We start from the raw sequence: 24,249 nt of genomic DNA on the forward strand, positions 1-24,249 counted from the left end.
GCACTTGGCAGCGATTCGTACCTGCTTGCCAGAGGGCAAGGTCTCAAAGATCGGCTCGAAGTCGTTCCAGGCACCAGACCTGGCACGCTTCAGCACGATGTTGTTGGCAGTAGAAGCAGTAGGCGTCGAGGCCGGCGTCTGAGTCGCCAACACGCCGACGCCATCACCTCCAGCACCAGCGCCGGCATCATCAGGGGCATCGACATTGATCGGAGCAACACTGTTACCGAACAATGCCTCAGCGCCGGCAGTCAGGTCGTCGTCGTCGTCCGCGGGCAAGCCACACGCCCTGAGGTCATCGTTGACAGTGTACTCCTCCATGTCGTCCATCACGACGACCTCAGGGTGTAGCCCACCTTCGCATCAACCCTCGGCGGCTCCGTTCCTCAACGGCCGGCGGCCCCGAGTGCACGAGACCTGCACAAGAGACAAGACGGAGATGAAAAACGAGGGTTAGGGGTAGGGAAAAGAATGGAGATGGAAGATGAGGGTTAGGGTTAGGGTTACATTTACGGAATAGAGTACCTGCGCAGCCGGAGCCCGTAGCCGTAGAGAGAAGAGACAACGACGGCGAGACGGCAAAGATTACTGCGAACTCCGGCCAGGATTGGAGCGAGCCAGCGAGGTGCGTAGGAGCGCGAGATCTGCTCACCGGAGCGACGGAACCGGAGATCTACTCACAGGAGACGGAAGGGAAGACGAGAAGCCGGCGGCGGAAGCGGGTGCGGCCGTGCGGGTCGCCGCTTGCCGGCCGGAATGGCAGAGGCGGCCAGGCGCAATCTCTTGCGGTCGCGGAGCGGTGGCGGGAGCCAGGCGACGGGGGGCGCGAGGGAATGGGGGCTAGGGTTACGGGCGGGCGAGCCGCGGGCGGGCAGAGTTATATACTCCCCCCTCCCCTGGCCAGCTGGGCTGGGCCGGCCGCGCCCGACCGTTGGAGTTAGCGGGCCACTACCGGGCCGGCCTGCTAACTCCGTGCCGGCCCACGGGCGGGGGTGACGGCCCAGGCACGGGCACGGGACACGGGCCTACCAGCCCGGGCATGAAATGGACCAGGCCGGGCCGGATTTGGGCCGGGCCAAAAAAACAGGCTTCCGGGCGGGCCACCGGGTCGCGGGCTGCATGGCCAACTATATGCTAGAGTGCTAGGGAAGTAGAGATGGTGTCACCGTGCTGGATGTTCCCCACAAAATGTTGCGGCTGCGGCTGCGGCTGCGGCATCGGCAAGTACGGCCTCACCTCCACGAACTGTTGCGGCAGCCGTATCGCCATGTGCGGCCTCACCTCCACCTCCACCAACGGTTGCGGCTGCCACAGCACGCCATACGCAGACGCGTACGGCCGTTGCGGCGGGCGCTGGACGGTGCCCTGCTGCGGCGGCAGCGCGGCCGGTGCAGATGCGGCTGCGGCTGCTGTTGCGACGAGGGGTCGGCGGGGACACCTTGCTTGGTCGGCTCCATGGCGATGGTGGCGACGAGCTTGATCGCGCTTCTATTTGATTTTGTTGGGGAGAGGGGAGGGTCCCACTTTGTTGCAGACTTGCAGTAGCCCCCTGCCGATGGAGCGCTGCATACACTTGTGTCTCGCGTCTCATTCTTACCCTGCAGCAAGGAAGCCAATGGAGCTTGTCACTTGTACCAACAAATGGCGGCAAGCTGTAAGAAATCAGCATTATGAATCACATTTCACCAGATCACCAATCAGTTACCAAATGCTAGCACGTTAAACCAGCTAAGAGCATGGGCACTCCGGGTTAAATGGGCTGAATCCGTTGCTACCTTGCTCTCGTTCCGTCGAGAGGCTCCTTGGCATCCCCGGGCACCAGTTCCAGGCCATCCACGGCGCTAGCAAACACCGTGCTTCCCCCGTTTCTGGAACTGGAAGCAGGTAGCGCCTATCCGCACCTTGCAGAACGGGTTTCACGTCCAAAACTGAGGAGCCAATCCAAGTCAGGGTTCCTGCTCTGGAGCACGTGGTCACGACATTCACCAATGTCCAGGTGTAAGAACGCGTCTCTCTCTATCTCGCCGCCCATCGTGACTGAACGATCGACATGTCCCACAGCACCATGGACCTGTGCGGCATTCCGTCGAACAGCTTCGCCGCGACGTCTGAGCGGCCGAGAGAGCCCACGGCCTGAAGGCTCAGCCGGGACGATGCCCGCGCTGGCGCCGGCATCGATCGCGCCGCCTGACATGTTAGGGAGGGACGAAGGCGGCGAGGGCCGGAGACCGCGGGGAGACGGCCGCGTCGCGTGCGGGGGTGGAGGCAGCGGGCGGGGAATCAGGACATGTCTAGCACATACAAGGATCAGTCACAGACCGGTGGGGCCCACACGGCTCCCCCTGGCGACAGCGTGTCGCACGTGCCTGAATTCTGACCTGCCCTGACAAAGCCAATATGCTCATAGCCCCATACAGTACAAAATTGACCTGATAATGAATCGAGTTGTACCACTAGAAGCTTGTCGCATAAAAAGAGGGACTTGCAGAAAACCTTTACTTGCCGTTTCAAATTTCATCCTATGGAATCAACAGTCAACCAAGCCCTGCAGAGCTGGATAACCCAAAGTTGCAGCATCAGCTACTTACCAATCGGCACAAGTTGAACGCATGACACGCGGTGCCTCTTTGCAGTTGCTTGCAGCACGGCCTGCGGCAGTACTATCTTAACTCTACTTACAGTCGTAAGCACGTATACACGTCAATGTGCTGCTGTGAACAGAAGAGATCGTCTATTGCCTGTTGGATGGAGAGCGGCTGCTAGTGGAAGTGTGGAACAGCCTGTGGATGACCCACATCAACACCCTCGCATGCTCGTCTTGCCGCACCGCCGCCGGCAGCGCATCGATCCGCTTCGCCAGCGCCTCCGCGAGCGACGGGGAGTACTGCCGCCGATCACATCACACAGCAGGCGATCAGCTAAGAACGATCGAGATCTCAGTGCATCAAATTAAACAAGCGACGAGGGAGGAGGGGGTGTGCAAGAGCACGGCTACTCACGCGCTTGCCCGTGTCGAGCAGCTTCGCGAGGACGCAGTTGGAGTGCGGGCCTCGCACCAGCGCCTCCAGCTCGCCGGGACTCAGGAGCAGGAACGCGGAGAGCACGCACCGCAAAGCCTCGTCGGACCCCGTCAGGCGGAAGCACGCCTCCACCGCGTAGTTGCCCAGGCTGTGCCCGGACAGGTCCACCATGTTCTGCGCCACGCGCTCCGCGATGCGCACCTTGAGCTCCTCGCTGCCGAACCTCAGGGCATGCTGCAGGAACTTGGCGCTGCGGCACGAGACGACAAAAAAAAACTCTCGAGCTGATGAGAGGGATCAACGCCCGCACAAGACGACAGGCATCGTTCGTATGCCGAGCTCGTACCCGCATTGATCCGTGGCGATTGCGATGGCGCGCCTCGCGATGTTCTCCTCGAGAGTCTGGAGCTCGCCGTCTCTTGCGTTCGACAAGCACACCCCCAGGCAGCGGCACCCGATCGGAGACGATATCATATCGTCAATGGAAGCGATGGCGACCCGGATGATAATCTAATAACAGGAAATCAATCAGATCGAGAGAGGAAAGAGCTCAGCCCGGCCAATAGGTACGTATTCACGGGGCCGCGTCGTGTTCCCAATGGTAGTGGTAGGGGCACATACCTTGCAATCCTCGTAAGGCAGAAACATGAAGCAATGGTGAAGCAGCACATCACCTTTCCTCCGTTCCATCAGGCATTCATTCAACAGCCCGGCGAGGAGCGTCTCGCGCAGTTGAGGTGCCAGCGCCACCACCCTGACGAGTTCCTTCAGAGCTGCCACCCTGCACCGTGAAAGCAACACAGCACTCGCCGTTTAGTTCTACGGCAGCATTAATTGTAGCAGATCACGTTATTTCAACAAAACTAGTATGAGCACTTTGAATCTATGTAGTGCGTGTACATTGATCAATCTCTCTCTCTGTTTTCATTTCATTCGCTATTGTGCATCCAAAAAAATGCTATTGAACATGTGAATCGCAACAAACATGTGTCCAAAACTTGTCTCCTGCGGATGAGAGAGAGAGAGAGAGAGAGAGAGAGAGCGAGAGAGAGAGAGAGAGAGAGAGAGAGAGAGAGAGAGAGAGAGAGAGAGACTTGCGCAGCGAACGTTCGTCAGAAACATGGGCTCTCAACTTCAGATTTCGCACCAATTTGTGCAAAATTGACAGAGGAGTTGATCGGCGAACGTACCCGAGGTTCTTCTGGACGACCTACATCAGAAAGCCCTTGCGGTTGCACACGGCCTGGACGATGCCCTCGAGCTCGTCGAAGCGCCCCTCGCAGGCGCGCAGCAGCTCGAGGAACACAGCGTGCCCCTCGCGGTTCCCCATGATCGTGTCCACGAAGGGCTTGACCTTGTCGAGCACGCACCACTTCACCCTCTCGTCGCGCTCCTCAAGCAGGCGGACCACGTGCGGCGAAAACTCTGAGCACATCAGAAGAGTCGCATCCAACGTGCCTCCGCGAAGTAGGCGATCCCGGACATGCTCCCGCGTCGATCGGAGGAGAGCCGCGTCTCCGAGAAGGGCGGATGGGTGGTCGCGTCGAGGCTGCCGTTTTCGTTCTGGCTGGTGCTGGAGATCGGCGTCGACGGCCACTGCACTCCCGAGAGGTGGGCCAGGGAGGCGGGGTGGAACTCTTCGGTGCTGGCGCTCAGCTTGCTCCGCTTCGGCGCCACCGATGGGGTGGGCGCGGCTGGGGCGTTCGAGATCAGCCAGTCGCCCAAGTTGCTTCGGATGCGGTCGGGTGGGGAGAGCTCGACGCCGCCGTAGCTCCGCGCCTCCGGTTGTGACTGGTGCTGGTGCGGCAGAAGCCGCATGCCGGGCGTCGGCGCGAGGCCTCTTGGCGGGGCCGGGGACTGGGGCACGTGCGGCGGCGGCCGCTCGACGGGCGCCGCGGTCGGCGCGAGCACCTGCTGCGGGTCGAGCAGCCGCGACGAGGTCGCCGCAGGATGGCGCGGCTGCAGTCGCGGCGAGGAGGATCGCCGAGCCGCATCGCGTGGAGGCCGCCTTCGAGGTCGGCGGAGGGCTTGGACTTGGACGAGGCGGCGTCACCCTGCTTTCGGCTCCATGGCGACCAAATCGCGCTGGATTGCGTTGCGGATTTCAAAATGGGGCGTGTGAAATGGCGGCGCTCTTATATAGAGCGGCCTGTTTGTTTGTGCTTTTCTGTACCTCGCATTTTTTGAGAATCAGGATTATGAGATAAGCAAGTTGTCTGAAAAAGTTAGGTGTTTGGCAATCCTGATTATTTTGAGTCGATTATCTGAGCTGAATGGTAAAATATCTGAAATACCCTTTAGGCTGATAATATATCATTTTATGCTGAATACGAGCAAAATCCAATAATTCCTATATTTTTTGACAATCTTGACTACAAAATTATATTACTATTTGATCAAATAGATTAATATTATAAATATAACAAGAGATATACCAGCACTAATTTCTAAACATTGAATACATAAATGATAGATACAATTAATTTCTAAACTAAAGCACGAAACCATAGCTCCTTGCACCGCTGCAGCTACGGTCGGCAGGGCCGCGGGTGTTGCTCCTGTTGGGGGAGAAGGCAGGGGCACCGGTGCTGCTTGCTCTCGAGGGACGGAAGGGCCGGCGCTGCTTGGTCTTGCGAGGACAGGGCACGATTCAGGTGGCGGCGGCGCTGCTTTGGAGAAAAGAAAAAGAAGGGCGGCGTGCGTACCTGGCGTACGGGCGGCGGCAGAGCGATTCTAGGGCGAGGCCGACGCGCAGTGGTGCGAGGCGCGCGGGATCTCGTGGCGCTCCGAGCTCGCTCCGGGCCACGCGCGCGAGGGGCCGCGTCCCCCCGACGGTCTGGCGGGCAGCGCAGAAGGGGCCTGGGTTGGCGGCGGCGGATGTCGGGGAGGAGCACTGGACGGGAGGCCGGGGGCTCGCGGAGGAGCGCTGGACGAGGGGCTCTCGGGCTCGGGGACGGGGGCAGGGAGAGGAAAATCCCCTCGCTTCTCGCACGCGCGACTCCAGTGACGCGGTGGGGAGAATCCCATTTTACTTGTATTCACGATTCCAGGAGAAGCGGCGACGCAGGTAAGCGAAAAATAAGCAGACCGTTTGGGTGGGATTGTGGATTATTTCCATCCACAATCAAATTATAAGCGAATACAAACACCCCCCTCTCTCTCGAGACCCATGCGGTTCAGGAGGAAGAAAATTTGGATGGGGACAGCCCGGGGGCCCACAAGGCTAACCGTGGGATCAGGAGATCAGGCCACAAGGGCTGAAGGGTTGAAGGGGAAATAATTAGAGTGAAATCAGCTTCATTACTAAGTATTCAACAGATCACCAATAGTTTCACCAAAGGGCAATGCTACGGTACTCCATTTACCTCTTAGGAGGTAAGAGGTCAAATAAATCTGAGCCATTAAATTTTTAAGGATTAAATCCATCTTAAACATAAAAATATTCGTGCTTATTTATCTTGCATGCATGCAGAATTGCAGATCCGAAAATCATGGAACTCCAACGTTTTCTAATCATGCATGGTGGCTCTTTCACCTAAATCATACATGCACGTGTGTGGAAAAAATTTGTAGAAATATTAGTCTCGTTGGAGTTTAGAAATTTTTTTATAATAGTTGAAAACATAGCACCTCCCGCACAAACATAGCAATAACATGTGCACATGTATTTATGTCACACTATAGAAAATAAACGCCTGCATCTAACGCTGCATACATCTCTCTGTTTTTTTTTCAAGTCATTCGTTACAGGCATGTCACGTCAGACCAAGTCCTACCACTAGATAACTCAAAAAAAAAGTCCTACCACTATATTATTATGTCATGATACATATGTGCAGCTGTCATGCATGCTACAAAAGTTATAGGCACCTGCCACAATATTGTTGTAAAAATATTTTTTCTGGTCAAGTTTGTCACGTATACATATTATTGTCACGAACATGTTTTTTCAAAGTGTGACCACACACCTCACGTTTGATTTTGTTCACGTTAAAGTTAAACAAATTTGAGATCTCATCAACTAATATAATGTTTATGACCGGCACATCACATGAAAAAAACAGAAATATAAGATCTCAACTAATCTGCATGCAAGTTGGTTCTGATTCTCTATTTTTAATTTAAAATATATAAACTAAATATTAAAACTATTACCTCCTAAAAAGTAATATGACATTAGATCAACGGTCCACAGTCACTTTGGTGTACCGTAGCAAAGCCCTTCACAAAAAGTTAGCACTGCTAACAAGTTACCAGAATTTCTTTACGAGAATTCAGATTCCACAAATCACAGCATCTGCAACCAGTCATCTCCCTAGCTAATCGGCAGTGAGCTCAAGCTACCCGATATCTTTATGGTTGTGCGCTTCTTCAATTTTCAGTGGTAACAACATTCCAATGGTCGTCAGCCGTCTTTCACCATTCTAGCTCTCTCCAGGATGTACTTCCCTTCCTTGTATTTCTGGCTTTGGTCGTAGGCTCTCTCCTGCGCAACACCACCCATGAATTAGGTTACATCATAAGAAGAATATGGTAGTAGTGTGCCAGCAATTGGCCACCAAAAACCTGAATAGTATTTGAGGAATGGAATGCACCATGTCTATGAAATGTAATGTGTTTTTGACATTAGAAGCATGGGTGCTATACTGTTACATGATAACGAAAATCTATCCACTAACAGAATAACAGTTAACATGATTGGGGTAAAGGTGGTTCCTGTGACTTGTGAGCATAACAGCAGAATGAGGCCTGAAGTTGGGTTGAACAGACAAAACTAACAGTCAACAGCATCAACGAGAAGTATGCAGAGATCATGAGAGAAAAAAAGGATACACGTGCAAATTATATTGTTAAATTGATTAAATCATTTGACTTCTTCACTGAAATATCAAAGTTAGCTTCTAAGAACAGGGGTGCCCCATCTCCAGAAAACTAGATTTTAAACTACCTTGCAATCCAATAATTAAGCCCAAAAAGAGAAATAGAGAGTTCACTTCAGTGTTAATACTTCCAAGAAAAACAGTTTATGCGCTAGTAATTTGTTGACAAACTGAATGAAGTTTTAATCTTATTTCCCCATACACTCATGGTTGCTCAATGTGAATATGTTTCATGAAGGAATTATATGTATGTCTTCTTCAGCATTCTTTCTTTTTCAGAAAATTGTCACAGAATAATTCTGTTGTTATTTTTTCAAAATAGTTTTACTATTGTGTTCAGTCCCGAGCATGAACCAAAGAATGAGAATATCCTTGTTGCAAGATAAACCAAATTATGTTTGTACTTACATATCTCCAGCCAAGAATCTGTTGGCAGCAGCTACAGTAGATGTCATTCACTGTGTGGAGGCCAGTTACAAGATTGCGATCCTCATTCGGTCCTAGGCATATGTTCACACTGAAATATTGCCAAAGAAAATATGGGTTTTAATGACCATATCTGAACAGGCATGCGTGGATCAAGGGCAGAAAGCCTGATACAGATAGGATTTTGACTTGTGCTGCTTAGGTTACAATCTATTCACTATCTTACAAAGTGGCAGTGACTTTATAAGAACGACTTTGTAAAATGGAACCGAGAGTGGTTTTGTGGCAAGCACAATAACAATGAAAAAACAGAGAAACTACGTATAATGGCTCCATTTTAGGCAGACCCCGCAAAGTGCAGCACAGTAGGACTTTTCTTTGTCAACTGACATACCGATGTGATCCCCAACCCTACCAACAGTACCCAGCAGCACTACGTAAGTTGTGAAGCAAGTTACAAGAGTACAGTCTGATGGCTGGTCAAGCGTGCATATCTGTCGGGACCTCAAAGATCACAAAGAAGTACGTAACAAGGAATGGATTAAGCCATTGTCAACTCTACAAAAGGCTCCGACATTGTAATTTGTAACCAAACTACGAACTTGTTTACAGGTGTATCATAGGCATTCTATAGTTCGACAAGGAAGCCAAAATTCGTGGTATTCGCAGCAGCATTTTCTAGTATTGGAGAACCTTTGATGACCATGGCTTCCAATGTAACATGAACAAAGTTCTATAATCTCGCTTCAATTCCAACGGAGATTTACCTGAAACCGGCACCCTATTCGCAGTAGTACAGCTGCACTATCACATTGGGCGGGGCGGACGAACTCGTCCGGCCCGATGGGGAATCGAGGAGCAGATTCCACATGAGCAAACGCACTCTCTTTCCCTACCGGCCAGCGGCCGCCAGCCCATTTCCGCCAAGGGAAGGCAACCGTCGCCGCGAGAGCGAGCTAGCAAAAAGCTAAATGGGAGGCGGCAGAGAACATACACGTGGTCGAAGAGGTAGGCGCGGCCGGTGCGGCCGTAGAAGTCCCTGGAGATGATGGCATCCTTGGAGGCGGCGTCCACGCGGCAGCGCCGGCACCTGAACACGCCCTCCCCCTCGAGCCGCTCCACGAACAGCAGCCCCATCCCAGAAATGCTCCACGGCCACCCGCTGCCTGGTCAATCGACGGAAAGATCAGGCGTCGGAGCCGAGCTCCGCCGGCACCCTCTCTCACCCTCAGCAAGCAATCAAGAACCGAGGAGGTGAAGAAAATCACAGCAGCAAGGCTGCCAAGAGGGGGGAAGGAGAGCAGAGGAGGAAAGGCACCGGTCCCAGCGGCTCTCGGCTCCCGAGAAACGAAAGGAAGATGAGGAAGGAACCTTTACTTTCCTTGGAGAGATGGCTACCGAGGAGAGATGCGACGATGGATGATGGATTGGGGGAGGGAAAGGAGGGGAAAAGGGAGACGAGAATGGAGTGTGGGTGGCAGCAACTCCAACCCTGCAACAGCTAGTAGTAGCTCAGCGCCGCAGCGCAAGCATGTGTGCGACGCGCGGAAGGGTGGTGCGGCGCGTCCTGCGTGGGCGGATGGTCTGATGGGCTGACTTGGCGCCACGATTCTCATCTATCTGTTCAGTGGTTTTTATTTCAAAAAATAAAAAAAAAATCTGTTCAGAGTTTCAGACACGATGAAACCCTCGTCACCAAACAGCCGCTTCACTGATGGGATTGTGCTGTTTTCCCAAGCAAATCTGAAACCCTGATGGAGTGACCCGACTGAAAGCAAAACATCACAAGACACGCATACCAAGGTTGAGCCACTACACACTCAGTCTACAGGCAACAGAGGGCCTAGATCCTGGAGTTCTGAATCCAGCCAGAGGCAGCATCGGCATTCATCTGAGATTGGCCATGGAAACAGGAAGCCGGCTGGCATGCTTCTTTGGTGCACAGAGTGGTTCGGTCACGCATCAGGCGTGCTGCCATCCAATCAGGTGAACGTCATAAGGCATTCCCACTATCACTCCTTGCCCCTGCTTACCATCTTAGCCCAGCATTTCTGTGCCGTACTAATGCAGAGCGACTTAATAATCATCCAACAAGGATTTAACGCCCAACAGAACTGTGACCACCACAAACCAGGAATAGTATCTAGGTAAATCACCCACACTATGGAAGTACAATACACGAGCTGCAGCAGGTTGTACATACAGACTAATGGCACTTCTTGTGCCTACTACCGAAAACCCGGCATAAGTTTCAGACTCGCATAGCATTGTACAAGTCAACCTAAATGCAACATGCACGGTTTTAGCAATCCAGATTCGGAAGCTGATACCAGATTTCTACCAACATGCAATATTAATACCAGTTGAAGGTGGGGCAACCACTGTTTGCTTGGCTCCTAGATAAGGATGGAAGCGAGAGTCATGGTGAGTATACCAGCGACAACCATTGAGTCCAAAAGATGGTGAGCATGGGACTGTTTGAAAGCTGGCCAACAACAGTCAGCAATGAAGCAACCAAGTTGGCTTTTATTATGAAGTCCGCATTGAGAAGTTTAGGTTCCACCTTGGATTCAAGTGCTGAACACAAAGCCATGAAAGAACCTGTACGAAATAAAATACAAACTAAGTAATTGTGTTATTGAAAGGAATGTGCCTATGAATGGCATCAGCGTGTGTTCAACCCATAGACAAACTTATTTAATCCTGAAGCAACACAGCACAAAATGCATTAAGCTACGTTGCATGGTAGCAGCATGATATTCCATTATTCCATAAGCTTAGTAGATTTGGCAAGACCAATGCTGCTTGCTATCCCATTTTATATGTCTAGGGACTTCAGGTAGAAATAACACTCACATTGGGCTATAAGTCCCAGTATAATTTTCTGGGGAAAACTATAATGGGTCTTATCATTCATTTGTTTCCTTATCTCTATGGAACTATATAGCCAACCGAAAAGACTGACGATTCCAAGCTTGGAAAGTAGTAAATCACTGGGTCATATATTACTAACTAGTTTCCTCACCTAAATGGAAGATTACGCAGTCAAAAGGCTGATGTGGTTCCAAGCTTGGAAACTAAAAATTTGCCACAGACATGCATAAGTTTGGGATAAAGTAATGTGAGGTGCCAGCAACATACCTAAACAAAGTTTCTTCCAAAATTGGAAATGTCAGCACCAGGCAGAAGATACAACCAGCTTTCTGTTCTTCCAGCCAAGATAAAGGACACCATCCTTCTCCTCAAGCCTGTAATAGCTGTGGTAACTATCCAGCAGTGTTTTGATGGTACTGTTCACCACTGGACTTAATGGGTATGGTCTAAATCCAGCCATGGCAAGCCTTGCCCTCCATTTTCCGAAAGGTTCATGCCTCTCTATTCTTTCTGCACCTTCGCAAGCAACTAAATTGACAATATCTCTTGCAACACAGTGCTGCTCAGCGCTGATGCGCTTCTTATCATCTCTGGGGCGAGCAACGTCTATTGCCTCAAACATCGCTGTGTAATAATCAAGAGTCTCCAGGTATCTAAGAAAGAAAGGTGCCGTGTTCGTATTTGCCTCCTGCTCTACAAGAGTCACCACCCTTGGAGAGAGGCTCTTGACCATTCTTAATATCCTATCACGATGGTTTTCTATGCCCACGCTCTCATCAGGAGTATGATGCAGCTGATAAGCAAAATTGACAACAATTGCCTCCCCAGGTCTTATACAAAGATGTTCATACATAACTTCATGACTAGCTGCTGGAACAGGATTGAACTCAAAGGGCATACCACATGACTGGGCAATGCTGTGCAACCTCTGTCCAACTATATCCAATCCACCACCTCGGGCATGAGCAGAATTTGAGTCATCTATGCCAGTGATTCTTAGGAACGGTCGTCTCCCAGGCCTTGAAGCAAGGGCCTGAATCATAGTCATCCACTGACTCCCCTGAGCGATTTGGAAATCGATGATGTGAATAAAGTTTTCACCCTTAACAGCTTCAGCTATGGCACCATTGGCAGACATGTAACCAAACTTAAAGAATGGACAGATGTCGTAAAGAAGATGCATATAGGACATGAGCTCAGAACTCGTAGCCACAGGTTCTTTGCACTTCAGAGATTTATATAGGGCATGTCCAGTGAAAGAAAGCCTCGCAATGAGACCTTCCAACATATAAGCTCCCAGTCGTTGCATCGGTTCACCAGACACAGAAACCATTTGCCTTAACTCAGACATCAGTGCGTCCATATACCAAGCATTCTCATCAACAGCCTTACCACATGCTATAATTACCTGCCTCAAATCCCCGGTTTTAATTCCCAAAAGTTCTCTCCAGTTGTTTTCATGCAAAGCAGTGCCAGATAGTAAGGAGCTGTCAGGGCTGCCTATGTCAGAATCAGGTCCAAGCATTACATTTTCTAGATCCTTAAGTGTCCAACTGGGAACGTGAGTAACACATGATGCACTTGGAGAGGAACCATATGCATGATCTGAGTGGCTCTCCTGCTGAGACTGGGGACTCCCGCTTTGGCTCTGAGAAGAGGTAGAGCTATGTGCAGGATAAACACAATTTGCTGAGGATGAGTCTAGGGTGCAGTACTGTGCTTGAAAACCTTGAGCTCTAGAATTACTGGTCTGCAATCCATCATCAGAGGAAATGTGGTGACCATCATCATGATTTTTTGGCATATAGTAAGTACCATTGCCCCCAACTGGCACTAGATTGCCATCGTAGTATGGTATTTGGGTATTGTCCGGATATCCGTACGACCGGTTAGAGGCTTGTGTCGACATATTTTCTAGTGCCTTGTAGGAAGGAGGTATAAGCTGGAACCCAAAGAGATGATCTTGCCGTCTACCACAAAATGCTCAGCATGATGATATCAACTGGACAAGACAAACAGCCGAAGGTAAGATGAATTTTAAGTTGTACAAAAACAAAGTTACTGGTATAGATCATAACGAAAGAACAGATAAATAGTCCAAACCTCTAAGGTACAAACAAAACAACATAGATCCATAAAGAGTAAATGCATATACAGTCATTTAATGGGTTAATTTAATATTAGTTGGTATCACGGCCCTGGTTAATGACAGTTGGTCTCCTAGATCCTACAATAATTCAAAACATTGCATTGGTTTGCAATTATGCAAAAAAAACTGCATTTCAAATGACAAGTGGAGGGAAATTATTATGTGTATGCCGCATATAAATAACAGGGGTAATTCTGCTAAGACTTAAAAGACATGCTGATGTCTGGAAAAGCAGTGCAAACTGTGTTAGGTGCACCACCCAATCTAAACATGTCACAACTGTGTCCAATAAAAACACAGTGCATCAACAAAGAGTTTGCAATGTGGTCTGCTTAGCAACACCAAGACAAACACTTTGTTACCAACTTACCATAGCTGACTTCTAATCCCTTGCAAATAGGGAATAAGGTCATAGGATAATCAGTAATTTTACACAAAATGCAAAGCTATTGGACAGAAACTGCAACCTGCTATCTTATTGGCACGTAATAGCTAGAATAACTATATACTGCAGCAAATCGGTACCATGAGAAGTTAGGAAAGTATATGATGTTTGACATGTTTTACCTATTCCCACAATTATAGTGGAAAATTTAGAGAAATGTTCAATTTCTTATACGTTTTGTGCAGTATAGAATTTAATTTTGCATGTTGATTCGATAAAAGAAATTTGCATGTTGTGTCAGTGCGCATATTCTAGCACTTGCTGGAGTACCACATGTGATATTTCCTGAACCGTGATATTATGGTACATAAGGAATTGTGTCGGTGTAAGCATTGTAGCATTTGTGCTCGTACAACATGGGACATTGACCAATGTCACTACAACAGCACACAAGGAGCAAAGTCTAGTTTCGCTTTGTGGTGTGTAATGGACAACAGACACATAAATAGATAGTCATAGTTGCGGCGAACAATTGCAGACAAGACGATCCAGCTTAAAGGCTTAAGCACAGGAAGCGCATCAAGTCAAGGTTTTTAGAGATCATAAATGGACTGTACAGAATCAACAAATTTTCATTGTCAGATTTTATCTGTTGACATAACAGTACCACAGATTTATTCGATGCCAGTATGACATTGAAAATAATACATGCACAATTATTAAATCTGCAAGTTAAATCCCAATAGTCTCACAAGCAATTCCTGATATAATCCTCCATAAATAAACAGAAGCTAGAAATTCATAAAAGATGAATGCCAAATTATTAAACTTCTTTTTGGAAAGTCCATTTATAGGCCTGTCGCCAACGTTGCTAGACCAACTCCATAAACACTTAGCTGTAACGGGTATCCAAAGTCCATCCCTCCCTCCCCCTCACCTGCTTAGAGCAGCAGAACAGAAACAAAAGCAGGACAGAGGAGGAAAAAAAATTAATAGAATCATTTAGCTGGGGTGTCCAAATTCCTAGCGGATCTGGTATGGCAGCAACACTTTGAGAGCAACTGGCCATCATAAATTGTTCGTGGACTAAAGATGAAATACACAATCGTGCAAAGTGCCTGCCTGGAATTACTAGGTGCCGCATGGTTGCACGCCACAACATGGTACCGAACGACCACATCCCCCCACCAAACAAGGAGTCAAAAAGGTTGATATGATGAATTGAAGGTGCAGTCATGCAGCCCCCGGTCGCCAGACATAATGAACTTTGTTCCCAGCTATGTCATGCAAAATTTTCCTAGACCCCGCCCAATATCTGCCAGGTCCTAGCGATATGAGCACGGTCAAAGCAAAAGAACCGAACATGATGAAAATCTTTTTTCCCCTTTTAAGAACCACCAAAATTTCTGAAAAATAAATTCCTAGGTAGTGCTCCTCACAACAAACAATAGATTCCGCAACAAATCAGATAGACTAGGGTTTCTGAATTTCATCCCGGCGAGCAGGATTCGGGTTCCATTTCTCGGAGCGAACAAGAGATGCTGATCCCTGCAGAACGAAAGCCACGCTTTCTTATAAGATTAATAATCCACCCTCCAATGCTTCCTTACCAGCGAAAGAAGAAAGCAATCCAAGTCCGGGCGGATCTCCACTCCACGCCAGGGCAGCCACTGGAGAAGCGGAGCTTGCTCGAAAAAAGTAGAGAGGCGGAGGAGCGCTACTAGTACAATATAATTCTGGGTGGGAGCGGTGGAAGCGCCCGGCGGTGCGGTGAGGCTAAGAGCCAACCGGGCTGCGGAAACGGAGAAGGGAAGGAGTGGGTTAGGGAACCGGGACCGGTGGCGGCGTCCGCTGCCTCACTCACCGTCGCCGGGAACAGAATGGCAGGGCCCAGGACGAGAGAGGACCAGAGGACTCGAGGAGGAAGAAAGAAAGTTGGAAGCGGTGGGGGTATTTCCGTCACTTCCCAGACGAGAAAAGGGTAGGGCGAGAAGCCAGGTAGAGGGTGGATCCGTGATTCGCCTGTGATCATCGTCGGCCCGGTGCAGTAGCAATACAAGGAGTACAAGCAACGAAGGATTAAAAAAATTAAACAAAAACCAATAATTAATCCCCAGTTAATTAAAAAGGAGTAGGTATTAAAACATGATCCCCACCAGGTACAGAATACTAATGGCCAGGCAGGCGCCAATGGCCCGCCTAATTAACCAACAGCTCGCGGCCGATGATGGCTTTGCTTGCACTTAATTAATCGCTTCCCCTCCCTCTTCCACGAATACGATACTTCCTGATCACCGTACACCGGCGGCGCGTTTTCCTTGAAGCGAGATGCTCCACACCTCCAAAGCGTCGACGCGTCTCGTTTTCCGGCTCGTCGTGCTTGGCCTTTTGCGCCTGGCGCCATGGCCGGTCGCTGTTGCTGGAGGGGAAGGGGTCGTGTCCATCCGTGGTGGCTTTGGGAATAATTTGGACTTGAGGTTATCGCTTCAACCGCATGGCAATTAGAGGAAGGGGGATGGGGTTGTCGTGTGCAAGTTGCAGAAATAGGCTCCTCTTGAGGGTAGATTTTTTGGACTCTGGATAAATTTCTCACCGGTGGCATGACTTGTTAGTAGTCTCGTGTGGTCAAATCTCCCAAATCAAATGTGATGGTGACACAGGAATAGGAATAGTCAAAGATTACGCGGTACACTCCTTAATCCTATGTGTTGTCGTGCTCTTTATCACTATCACTACAAGTCAATGTAGGAGTAGTTCCTTTTTTCACGCTGACTCCCTTCGGATTGTCGAGGTTTCTGAGAAGCTGCCGGCCGGTCCACGAAGAAAAGCCTGACTCCCTTCGAGGTTACAGTTACCCCTCGATGCATGCTGTAAATTTTTTGAAAGAGAATCTTATTTCATTTGAAGTATTGAACATAAACCAATCGCATAACTAATTACAGAACTCGTCTATAAACTGCGAGACGAATTTATTAAGACTAATTAATATATCATTAGCACATGTTTATTGTAGCAGTTACTGTAATAATTTAGTATCTAACCATGGTCTACTTAGACTAATTAGATTCGTCTCGTAATTTACCAGCAAACTATATAATTAATTTTTTATTTTGTCTAAATTTAATACTTCATACATGTAAGATTTTCATTGGACATGATAATTTTGGAATTTTGAATTTTACATCTAAAAAGGAGATGGTCGGCAAGTGTAAAAATGCTGCTCCCTCCCGGTCGGCAGTTTACGGCAGCTTGTGTTGTGTACTATTAAGTCGCGTGATCGTGCCAGTCGAGAAGACCACACATCGTTGCTGCCGCGGAAAAAAGGCGACGGAATAACCAGCTCTCGTAATGCAATAGGCAACTAGTTGGAGCCAATGACACAGACCAAAATATTAATAGACCTAATAGGCTGCTGGTTTTGTATTTGGGGCCCCTCCAAATTGGGGGCCCTGTTCCGCTGAACCGGTTGCACGCCCATCGGGACGGGCCTGAGAGCAGGTATTATGAGAGGCTGCAAGCCGGCGGAATCTCACGTGGAGGAGAGAGAAGAGAGGAAAGAGAAGAGAACGGACGGTTTGCTTGCCGCCGGCTGCTGCGGGCGCGTGCGCCTCTGCTTGTGGCCCCGGCGCGTGCGCCTCTGCTTGTGGCCCCGCAGGCCCCTTGCCGCCCACTCCCAGCCAGCAGCAGGCGCAGAGCAGAGCTCCCAGCCGACCGCACGGGCTGGGTTATTGCCCACGCTCTAAGTCTGCTGGGTGTGCCCCCCACAACCACAGCTTTTGCCACCCACCAGGCCAAGAGATAGTTTATCGGCCCTGACGTACTAGCACGTTATCATCCTGCAACAATAACACACGGAGTGCATTTCATTACTGGAAGCATTTTGATGCCAAGTTGCGTTGAGAACCCAAAGTTCGAGCCGAGCCGAGGGAGGAACACGGGGTACGATGACGGCAGCGCGACGGCACGTGGACGTAGGAAAAGCCCTGGGTCGCCACTCGCCACCACCCACCAGAAAGCTGGGCCCCGCAGCTGTTTCACGGAAACCGGCTGGTGATGGGTCGGGCCAAGCCAGCCATTGACTGGCTTGTCGGACCGGAGGGTCCACGTAACCGCGTGACCTGGTGGACCGCGACTCGTTGCACAAATTCGCCTTTTATTTGGACTCGCAAGATCGGCACGTTTTTGGCTCGTCCGATCGACAAGAGAGTGGGTGGTTGCCGCGTCAGTCATGCCGCTATTTCATGCGTCATCATCGTCTGAGATGGATGGATTAGCACCAGAAGCCCAGCTCTAGTCCCCTCGCCGGACCTCTTAATTCGTAGTTCACATACTCCATGCATGATGAGTGATGTCAGTTGAAGAAAGTCAATGCATCTAGTCATGCAATGATGCAAAATATGCTGTCAAGTTGCAGGCCTCCCCACAGGATATTGCATAAATTTAATAATGGCCGTGTTTAGTTAGGGGTGTAAAAGTTTTCATAAAAACTTTTCGTCTCTTTGACCACTAATTAGATGAAGTCTAATTATAAAATAATCTTCACAATTACGGTACTGTAGCATGTGCTGTAGCTAATAAGGTCTTTGACCGCATGATTAGATGATGATTTGGGAGTGGTTACTGTAGCATCACTATGGCCAATCATGGTGGAACTTGGCTCATTAGATTCGTCTCGAAAAGTTACACACATCCATGAAAAAGTTTCGCAAATAAACTTCGTTTAGTACTCTATGCATGCATTCGTCTTTTTGTGTTAAATTCAGTAGTTAGTAGACATCAGTTGATTAGAAAATAGCTATGTGATTTCCATGCTCATCTCTCAGCATGCGTGCAAATATGCTCCGTCCGAGAGTAGAGACCTGCTGAAAAACATGGTACGAGGGATGACCATCAGGTACATACAAGGCAAGACTCTACTGATGCATTGAAAAAAGGTCACAGCCAAGAAAAAAGGACTACGCGCGCATTCGGGCCAAACTGCCATAAATAGCTAGCACTAACAACATAGTCATAGTTACATTTTGGGAAGACTGATAACTAAGAGAGGAGCGAGTCTCTTCTGTTTTCCTCGATCAAGTAATGATACACTAAAAACAACCTTTAGTGTGACACCAGAGGGAGACAAGCTAGGGCAGACAAATTAAAATTAAATATCCGTCCGGGCTGCCAAGAACCCCGTGATTCCGATCCGTACTACTCCACCCGTTCCAAATTACAAGTCATTCAAAAAATTTTAGAGAGTCAAAATTTTTCAAATTGGACCAAATTTAGGTCATGTTTAGTTCGCAAAAAAATTCATACGCTACAGTAACTTCAAACGTTTGAGCACTAATTAGTAGTATTAAAGGTGGATAACTGATAAAAACTATTCCATAACTCCCGGGTGAAATCGCGAGAAGAATCTAATGAACCTAATTATACAATGATTAGACAGCGTCGTGCTACAGTAGGCAATCTCTAATGGTGAATTAATTAGACTTAATAGATTCACCTCGCGATTTTCCGTCCATCCGTGTAATTAGTTTTATAATTAGTCTATATTTAATACTCCTAATTAGTGTTGTAAAACTTTCAAAACATTTTGCCCAAAATATTTTGGGAACTAAACACTCCCTTATACAACAAGATAATAACATTTATGATACCAATTAAGCATCATTAGATTTTTTGCTAGTTATATTTTTATAGTATACCTATTTAATGTCATAATGACTTATAATTTAGAACGGAGGGAGTACTCCGTGAAGCAATCAGATTTATCCATCAATAAGACAATAACACTCCCGCGTTATTATCTCTTGAATTAGCAAATACTAGATCAAAGAGGTGTAGTGTAGGCAGTAAAGCAGAGAGATAACTTATAAAAATGGACCAAAATGTGCTGAGCACCTCAGTATGAGTGAATGATGTTCCACACCTCCATTGCTTTTGTGCGTGTGCAGATAGCAAGAGTTTACCAAGAAAATTATGTCATGCATATATAGAGCATGGAACTGCTGCGCGTACACGTCGCAATGCTCAAAAAGAGAATTAGAAGAATGGCAGCAATCAACATGAACTTGATAGTTCTACAAAGAAAACAATGATACGTAACAAAACAAAGTATAAACGAGTCATTATCACATCCCAGACCTTAACCAGCTTAAGCCATCAGGTATGCAGCAATGTATCTGCCAGCGGGAACTCATTCACTAAGTGCCATATCCTGACAAAGTTGTGCTGAAACACTTTGTCAATAATAGAGTCCCCCGGCCCTAAAGCCTTCCTCGGCCCGCAGTGTATCACCCCTTCTGCTCTGCAATCTCGTCTGAAATATAAAAACGGAAAACACTTTACAACCATCAACATTCAACAATCTTATTATTCTTTCGGAAATGATAGACTGATGTAGAACTAGAAGTTTCTAGGCTGACTGAATTCTCAAACCACTTCACCCATCTGGCTAATCTTTTAAGTTGAGTTAGAACCGAGACCTTAGTTAGTAGGGCGCCAGCTCATGAGTATAAGCAGCTTGAGCTGATTCCTGCTACCCACTCTAACAACAATTATACCCTGGCGCGAGTCTGCAAGGGGTTCAGGCCGACCCTTTTTTTTTTTTTTGATGGCATAGCTCCGCGCGGTGTGCGGGGAGCCCCGTGGATTATTCGGCAGACGAGAAACAAGGAGCGGGCCGATCCCTTACCCTGCTTTTGTGCAAACGGGGCCGTGAGGAGGGAACAATAGGGTGGTGCTTGGGCCTGTTCACGCGAGTTTGCTGGGCTTTCCTCTCAGTGTGATTCAAAATGGGCCGACGAAAATCGTTAAAAGTGCTCGCGTGTGTGTACTCCACTCCACCCACCACCACCACACAAAAGGTCTCCTGGCCGGCTGGCCCAAGACCTGTTCTCTGCTAGAGCCTGAGAGCTTTGAAGGACACTAGTATTAGCCTAGGGAATATCACAAAATACGTAGTATTACATAATGTTCAGTACAGTTTGAGTTGTTGCCGCCTCCGATAGAACGTGGCGACCATTTAATTCTCTTACGTGAAACTTGCACATAACAAAAATTATATCCCTAAGAAAAGTACTTACTATCAAATTTGTACAATTTGATAAGCTACTCTCTTTGGTACGGTTGCTTGTCCACCTAATAATGGCAGTTGTTTTCTAATAAGTCCAATCTCACTAGGAGTGTTATAAAAGTGTTATAAGCATTAAATTTGCTAATGTGGCAGAAAAAAGAGAAGGAAGTGTGTCATAGAACATGAGAGGAGTATCATCACCATGACATTCCTATATATATCTTAGTTATCTAGTTCACGATCTTGGTAACTATACGACGACACTTCCCACTAAAACTGGACAAATAGATCATAAAGTTCTGTGCAGTAAATCACAACCCTATTTTTCTCTCCCTTGAGGCCCTGAGAGCAACTCCAACAGATTGATTTTTCCCTTTTCCCTTTCCACTTTTTAGCCATAAAGGAGATTTAGAGAAAAAAAATTAGGTCCAACAGATTAATTTTTCCTTTTTCCTTTTTCCCTTTCCCTTTCCCTTTTATGTCCCTTCCCTCTCCCCTTTTTAAAGGGGGATTCCACATTCTCTCTTTTCTTCTCCCTTTATATCTATTCTTTCATAGCCACAAGTCTACATGCATGAGAAGATCCTGGCCACTCATGAACTAAAGGGGAAAGGGAAAAATCAATCTGCTGGAGCACATCTTCTCAATAAGCTAAAATTGCGATGGGGAATTCCCTTATAAGATAAGAAAGGGGAAAGGGAAAAATCAATCTGTTGGAGTTGCTCTGACAAACGCCAATGCTTGTTGAGCAGATCACGAGGTACAACCGGCAATAACACCCCTCAAATAAAAAACTACAAGAACTCTCTAGATCGTGCTTGAGATGGTTTGACTCTCCAAATTTTTTGAAATGACTTATAATTTGGAATGGAGGGAGTATATATATAAGCTCCAATAATATGACAGAGCCCCATCGATCATATCGTGGAATCACATCCAAGAAATTCGTGAATCGTGCGCTTTCATTACCACGATCGTGACTGCAGTGGAAACACGTGAAATGCGAAAGCCTGGAAAAGCAAAGCCGAGTGACAAAAGTAAAAGATGGGACGAGAACGAGAAGGGGCACTCCTGCCTGCTCCCAGAATGAACCGAAGCGCGCGGTGAGGGGTCGCGCGGTCACCACGAATTTGCGAGAGTTTTGGGAGCCACTGTCCGGCCCGTCCATGTCAGCAGCCCTTTTCCACACTTTTTTCCTTCCAGTTTGATCGCATCTGCACATCTTTTGGACTTGTGAAGGGAGATCGGCAAAAACCAGAGGATCTCGTCTTTTGGATTGCACTCGAAGCATCTTTTTTTTTCTTCCTGTTATACACTTTTATATGAACTGAAATACTGAACTCTTCGCTTATTCGGTCTCTTTGGCTTGCATGTAGCACACATTTTTAAAATTTGTGAGCACAAGTGCGTAACCAATCAATTTGTTGAACATATAAGAGTGAAGATTTTGAAGCAACTTCCATATTTTCTTCAATTCATTCGGAGGTGAGGATTAACCCCAAACATAAAAAAAATTAACCCCACCAGGATCCGGTAATGGTAAGATTGTTGCAAGTACCGCGCCCAGTAAACACGGATCGGAACACGACGCCCACGCCGCTGCCGGGCGCTGCGTGCTACTCCTACGAATCACGCCGTAGCGGTGTCGCGCTCCTTCCTGAATTTGCACGCAAGGACAAGAGCTCTGAGCCCTTACATGCAAGGACAAGGGCCATTACATGCAAGGACAAACCATCCGGGCCACATGGCGCCCTCGCCATCACAGGCCCGCGCCGTGCGACCGACACCGCACCATCACATGCGCCTATGCGCTGCGCCTACGCGCCAGGGGGCCGGGGGCCTCTCGTGGCGCCAGGCGCTCGGCGGCTTTGGTGGGAGTCAGTGCCGCGCCCTGGGGTCCATGGACCGCTCCTAGGTGGGCCGCGACGAAGCTGCACCGCACAAGCAAACGGCGAGCCTGACGCCACCGCGGTCGGGAGCGGCGGGGCGCACCACGTGACGCCGCGCGGGAGCTCCACGCCACCAAAAGCGCCACTTGGCGGGGTGGGCTCGCCGGGCGAGCGGCTCTCAGCCACGCGCGCGCGGCGGTTTTTCGCGATGCCCCCCGGAGTTGCGTGGAATTACCGGACGTGCGTTAGGCGATCCACGTCCGGCTCACCGACTGATGTGCGATGGGCGAGAGGTACGTCTGTGCTACTACAGTTCTTTTTTAAACATGTGCTACTACAGTACTTTTCCCCCTGTGAAACGCAGTGGTACTACAGTACTAGTACTATACTATGACAATTGACATCTCTCCGTCCTTTGTTACCCAACTCATTCCGTCCCGCAAAAACTTTTGGTTTAATTTTTTTTGCATATAATAATAGTAGTGGAAAATAATAATGTTATCTCTAATTAACTGTAGTAGTTATGATTAAAAACGGTGTTGTTTATTTGACTCTTTAGATCCTCAATAAAAAATGCGCTGAAACCATAAAAGTAAGCATTCGATTTTCCCGCAGCATTTGATTGACTCTATACCATTCTCTATGCAGTTATTTCTTAGTATTTGATATTGCATTAATTAATTGACTTTATTACAATCTAAACAAGCAATTTTTGTGGAATAAAATTTAAAGACTAAACAAACGGTTTTTGCAAGATGGAGGGAGTATTTTTTAACTAGCTAACATCTTTTCCTCTCACCTCTCGGTCAGGGAGGTATTACTTTTAATAATTTTGAGACTTGCATCTATATATACCTACACGGCGGCTGCAGTTATTCATGGCTAGCTTTTTTTTTAAAACAATTCATGGCTAGCTTTAACTTATGAGAAGATGCTTTTGTAGTATTCCTTGGAGTTTATCATGAGAAGTTCCAGGCTTGGTAGAGCGAGTGGGTACTCTAAAAACTGCACCTGAACTTGAACTTGGCTTTGGTCCTGAACTCGCAATGCAGATCGGAGCGCGGGGGTTCTGACCCTGATACTCTGCATTACCCGTCCAAATTGTCGTCGCTACCATGCATGTGTAATGTCACGTTCATGTAGATTACACATGCGTCTAGGTCTCGAGCTTGCTGAAATGTTGAATTATATATGGTGCTTCTCTGTATTATCGATGATCCAATAACCGATTTGACGTATTAATATCTTCGCCTCATCATGCGGCAGCGATGACTTGCATATCATTGTTGTTGTAATTTATTTGTCAATAACAGATCAATCCTATTCATGTAGTGTTTTTTTTCTTGAACGCTGCCCAACTCCCATTGGGCTCCTAACCAGCTTAGGTCTGTTTGGATGGGGTAAAATTAAGTGCTAAACTTTAGCACCTAGTATTAGTACTTATATTTTTACTAAATTTTTTGGATTTTAGCTAAAGTTTAGGGTACCCCATTAGCACTCCCATTTGAATTGGATAATACTATACTTTAACACTTTCGGGCACCAGCACACACGGATCTAAAT

The 24,249-nt window shown here is 48.0% G+C and overlaps 3 protein-coding genes across 3 annotated transcripts; all 3 read right to left on the reverse strand.

Moving 5' to 3' along the window:
• Positions 1-2,471: 2,471 nt before the first annotated feature.
• LOC120692543 lies at positions 2,472-4,344 on the reverse strand. Its single transcript, XM_039975867.1, has 4 exons — positions 4,211-4,344; positions 3,642-3,801; positions 3,367-3,530; positions 2,472-3,270 (listed from the first exon to the last, which is right to left on the reverse strand). The coding sequence occupies exons 2-4, from the start codon at positions 3,708-3,710 to the stop codon at positions 2,937-2,939; spliced, it is 567 nt and encodes a 188-aa protein (XP_039831801.1). The 5' UTR covers positions 3,711-3,801; positions 4,211-4,344; the 3' UTR covers positions 2,472-2,936.
• Positions 4,345-7,179: 2,835 nt separating this feature from the next.
• LOC120692987 (putative yippee-like protein Os10g0369500) lies at positions 7,180-9,757 on the reverse strand. The gene is made up of 3 exons (XM_039976392.1): positions 9,321-9,757; positions 8,309-8,417; positions 7,180-7,506 (listed from the first exon to the last, which is right to left on the reverse strand). Exons 1-3 carry the CDS (start codon positions 9,461-9,463, stop codon positions 7,426-7,428), a joined length of 333 nt encoding a protein of 110 aa, XP_039832326.1. The 5' UTR covers positions 9,464-9,757; the 3' UTR covers positions 7,180-7,425.
• A 617-nt stretch (positions 9,758-10,374) lies between these two features.
• On the reverse strand, positions 10,375-15,682 carry LOC120692986 (scarecrow-like protein 21). The gene is made up of 3 exons (XM_039976391.1): positions 15,345-15,682; positions 11,468-13,202; positions 10,375-10,927 (listed from the first exon to the last, which is right to left on the reverse strand). The coding sequence occupies exon 2, from the start codon at positions 13,107-13,109 to the stop codon at positions 11,499-11,501; it is 1,611 nt and encodes a 536-aa protein (XP_039832325.1). The 5' UTR covers positions 13,110-13,202; positions 15,345-15,682; the 3' UTR covers positions 10,375-10,927; positions 11,468-11,498.
• Positions 15,683-24,249: the final 8,567 nt, after the last annotated feature.

Source organism: Panicum virgatum, chromosome 9N (assembly GCF_016808335.1).
Source record: "Panicum virgatum strain AP13 chromosome 9N, P.virgatum_v5, whole genome shotgun sequence".
Classification (NCBI taxonomy): domain Eukaryota; kingdom Viridiplantae; phylum Streptophyta; class Magnoliopsida; order Poales; family Poaceae; genus Panicum; species Panicum virgatum.

Bases quoted from the DNA above. Each gene is read 5' to 3' on its own strand.
- LOC120692543 (XM_039975867.1), bottom strand. From the start codon at position 3,710: ATGGAACGGAGGAAAGGTGATGTGCTGCTTCACCATTGCTTCATGTTT. The intron at 3,531-3,641 runs GTATGTGCCCCT...TCCTGTTATTAG, and splicing joins TGCCTTACGAGGATTGCAAG to ATTATCATCCGGGTCGCCAT. The intron at 3,271-3,366 runs GTACGAGCTCGG...CTCGTGCCGCAG, and splicing joins ATCGCCACGGATCAATGCGG to CGCCAAGTTCCTGCAGCATG.
- LOC120692987 (XM_039976392.1), bottom strand. From the start codon at position 9,463: ATGGGGCTGCTGTTCGTGGAGCGGCTCGAGGGGGAGGGCGTGTTCAGG. The intron at 8,418-9,320 runs GTATGTTCTCTG...GCAATATTTCAG, and splicing joins GCCTACCTCTTCGACCACGT to TGTGAACATATGCCTAGGAC. The intron at 7,507-8,308 runs GTAAGTACAAAC...GGTGTTGCGCAG, and splicing joins AGATTCTTGGCTGGAGATAT to GAGAGAGCCTACGACCAAAG.
- LOC120692986 (XM_039976391.1), bottom strand. From the start codon at position 13,109: ATGTCGACACAAGCCTCTAACCGGTCGTACGGATATCCGGACAATACC.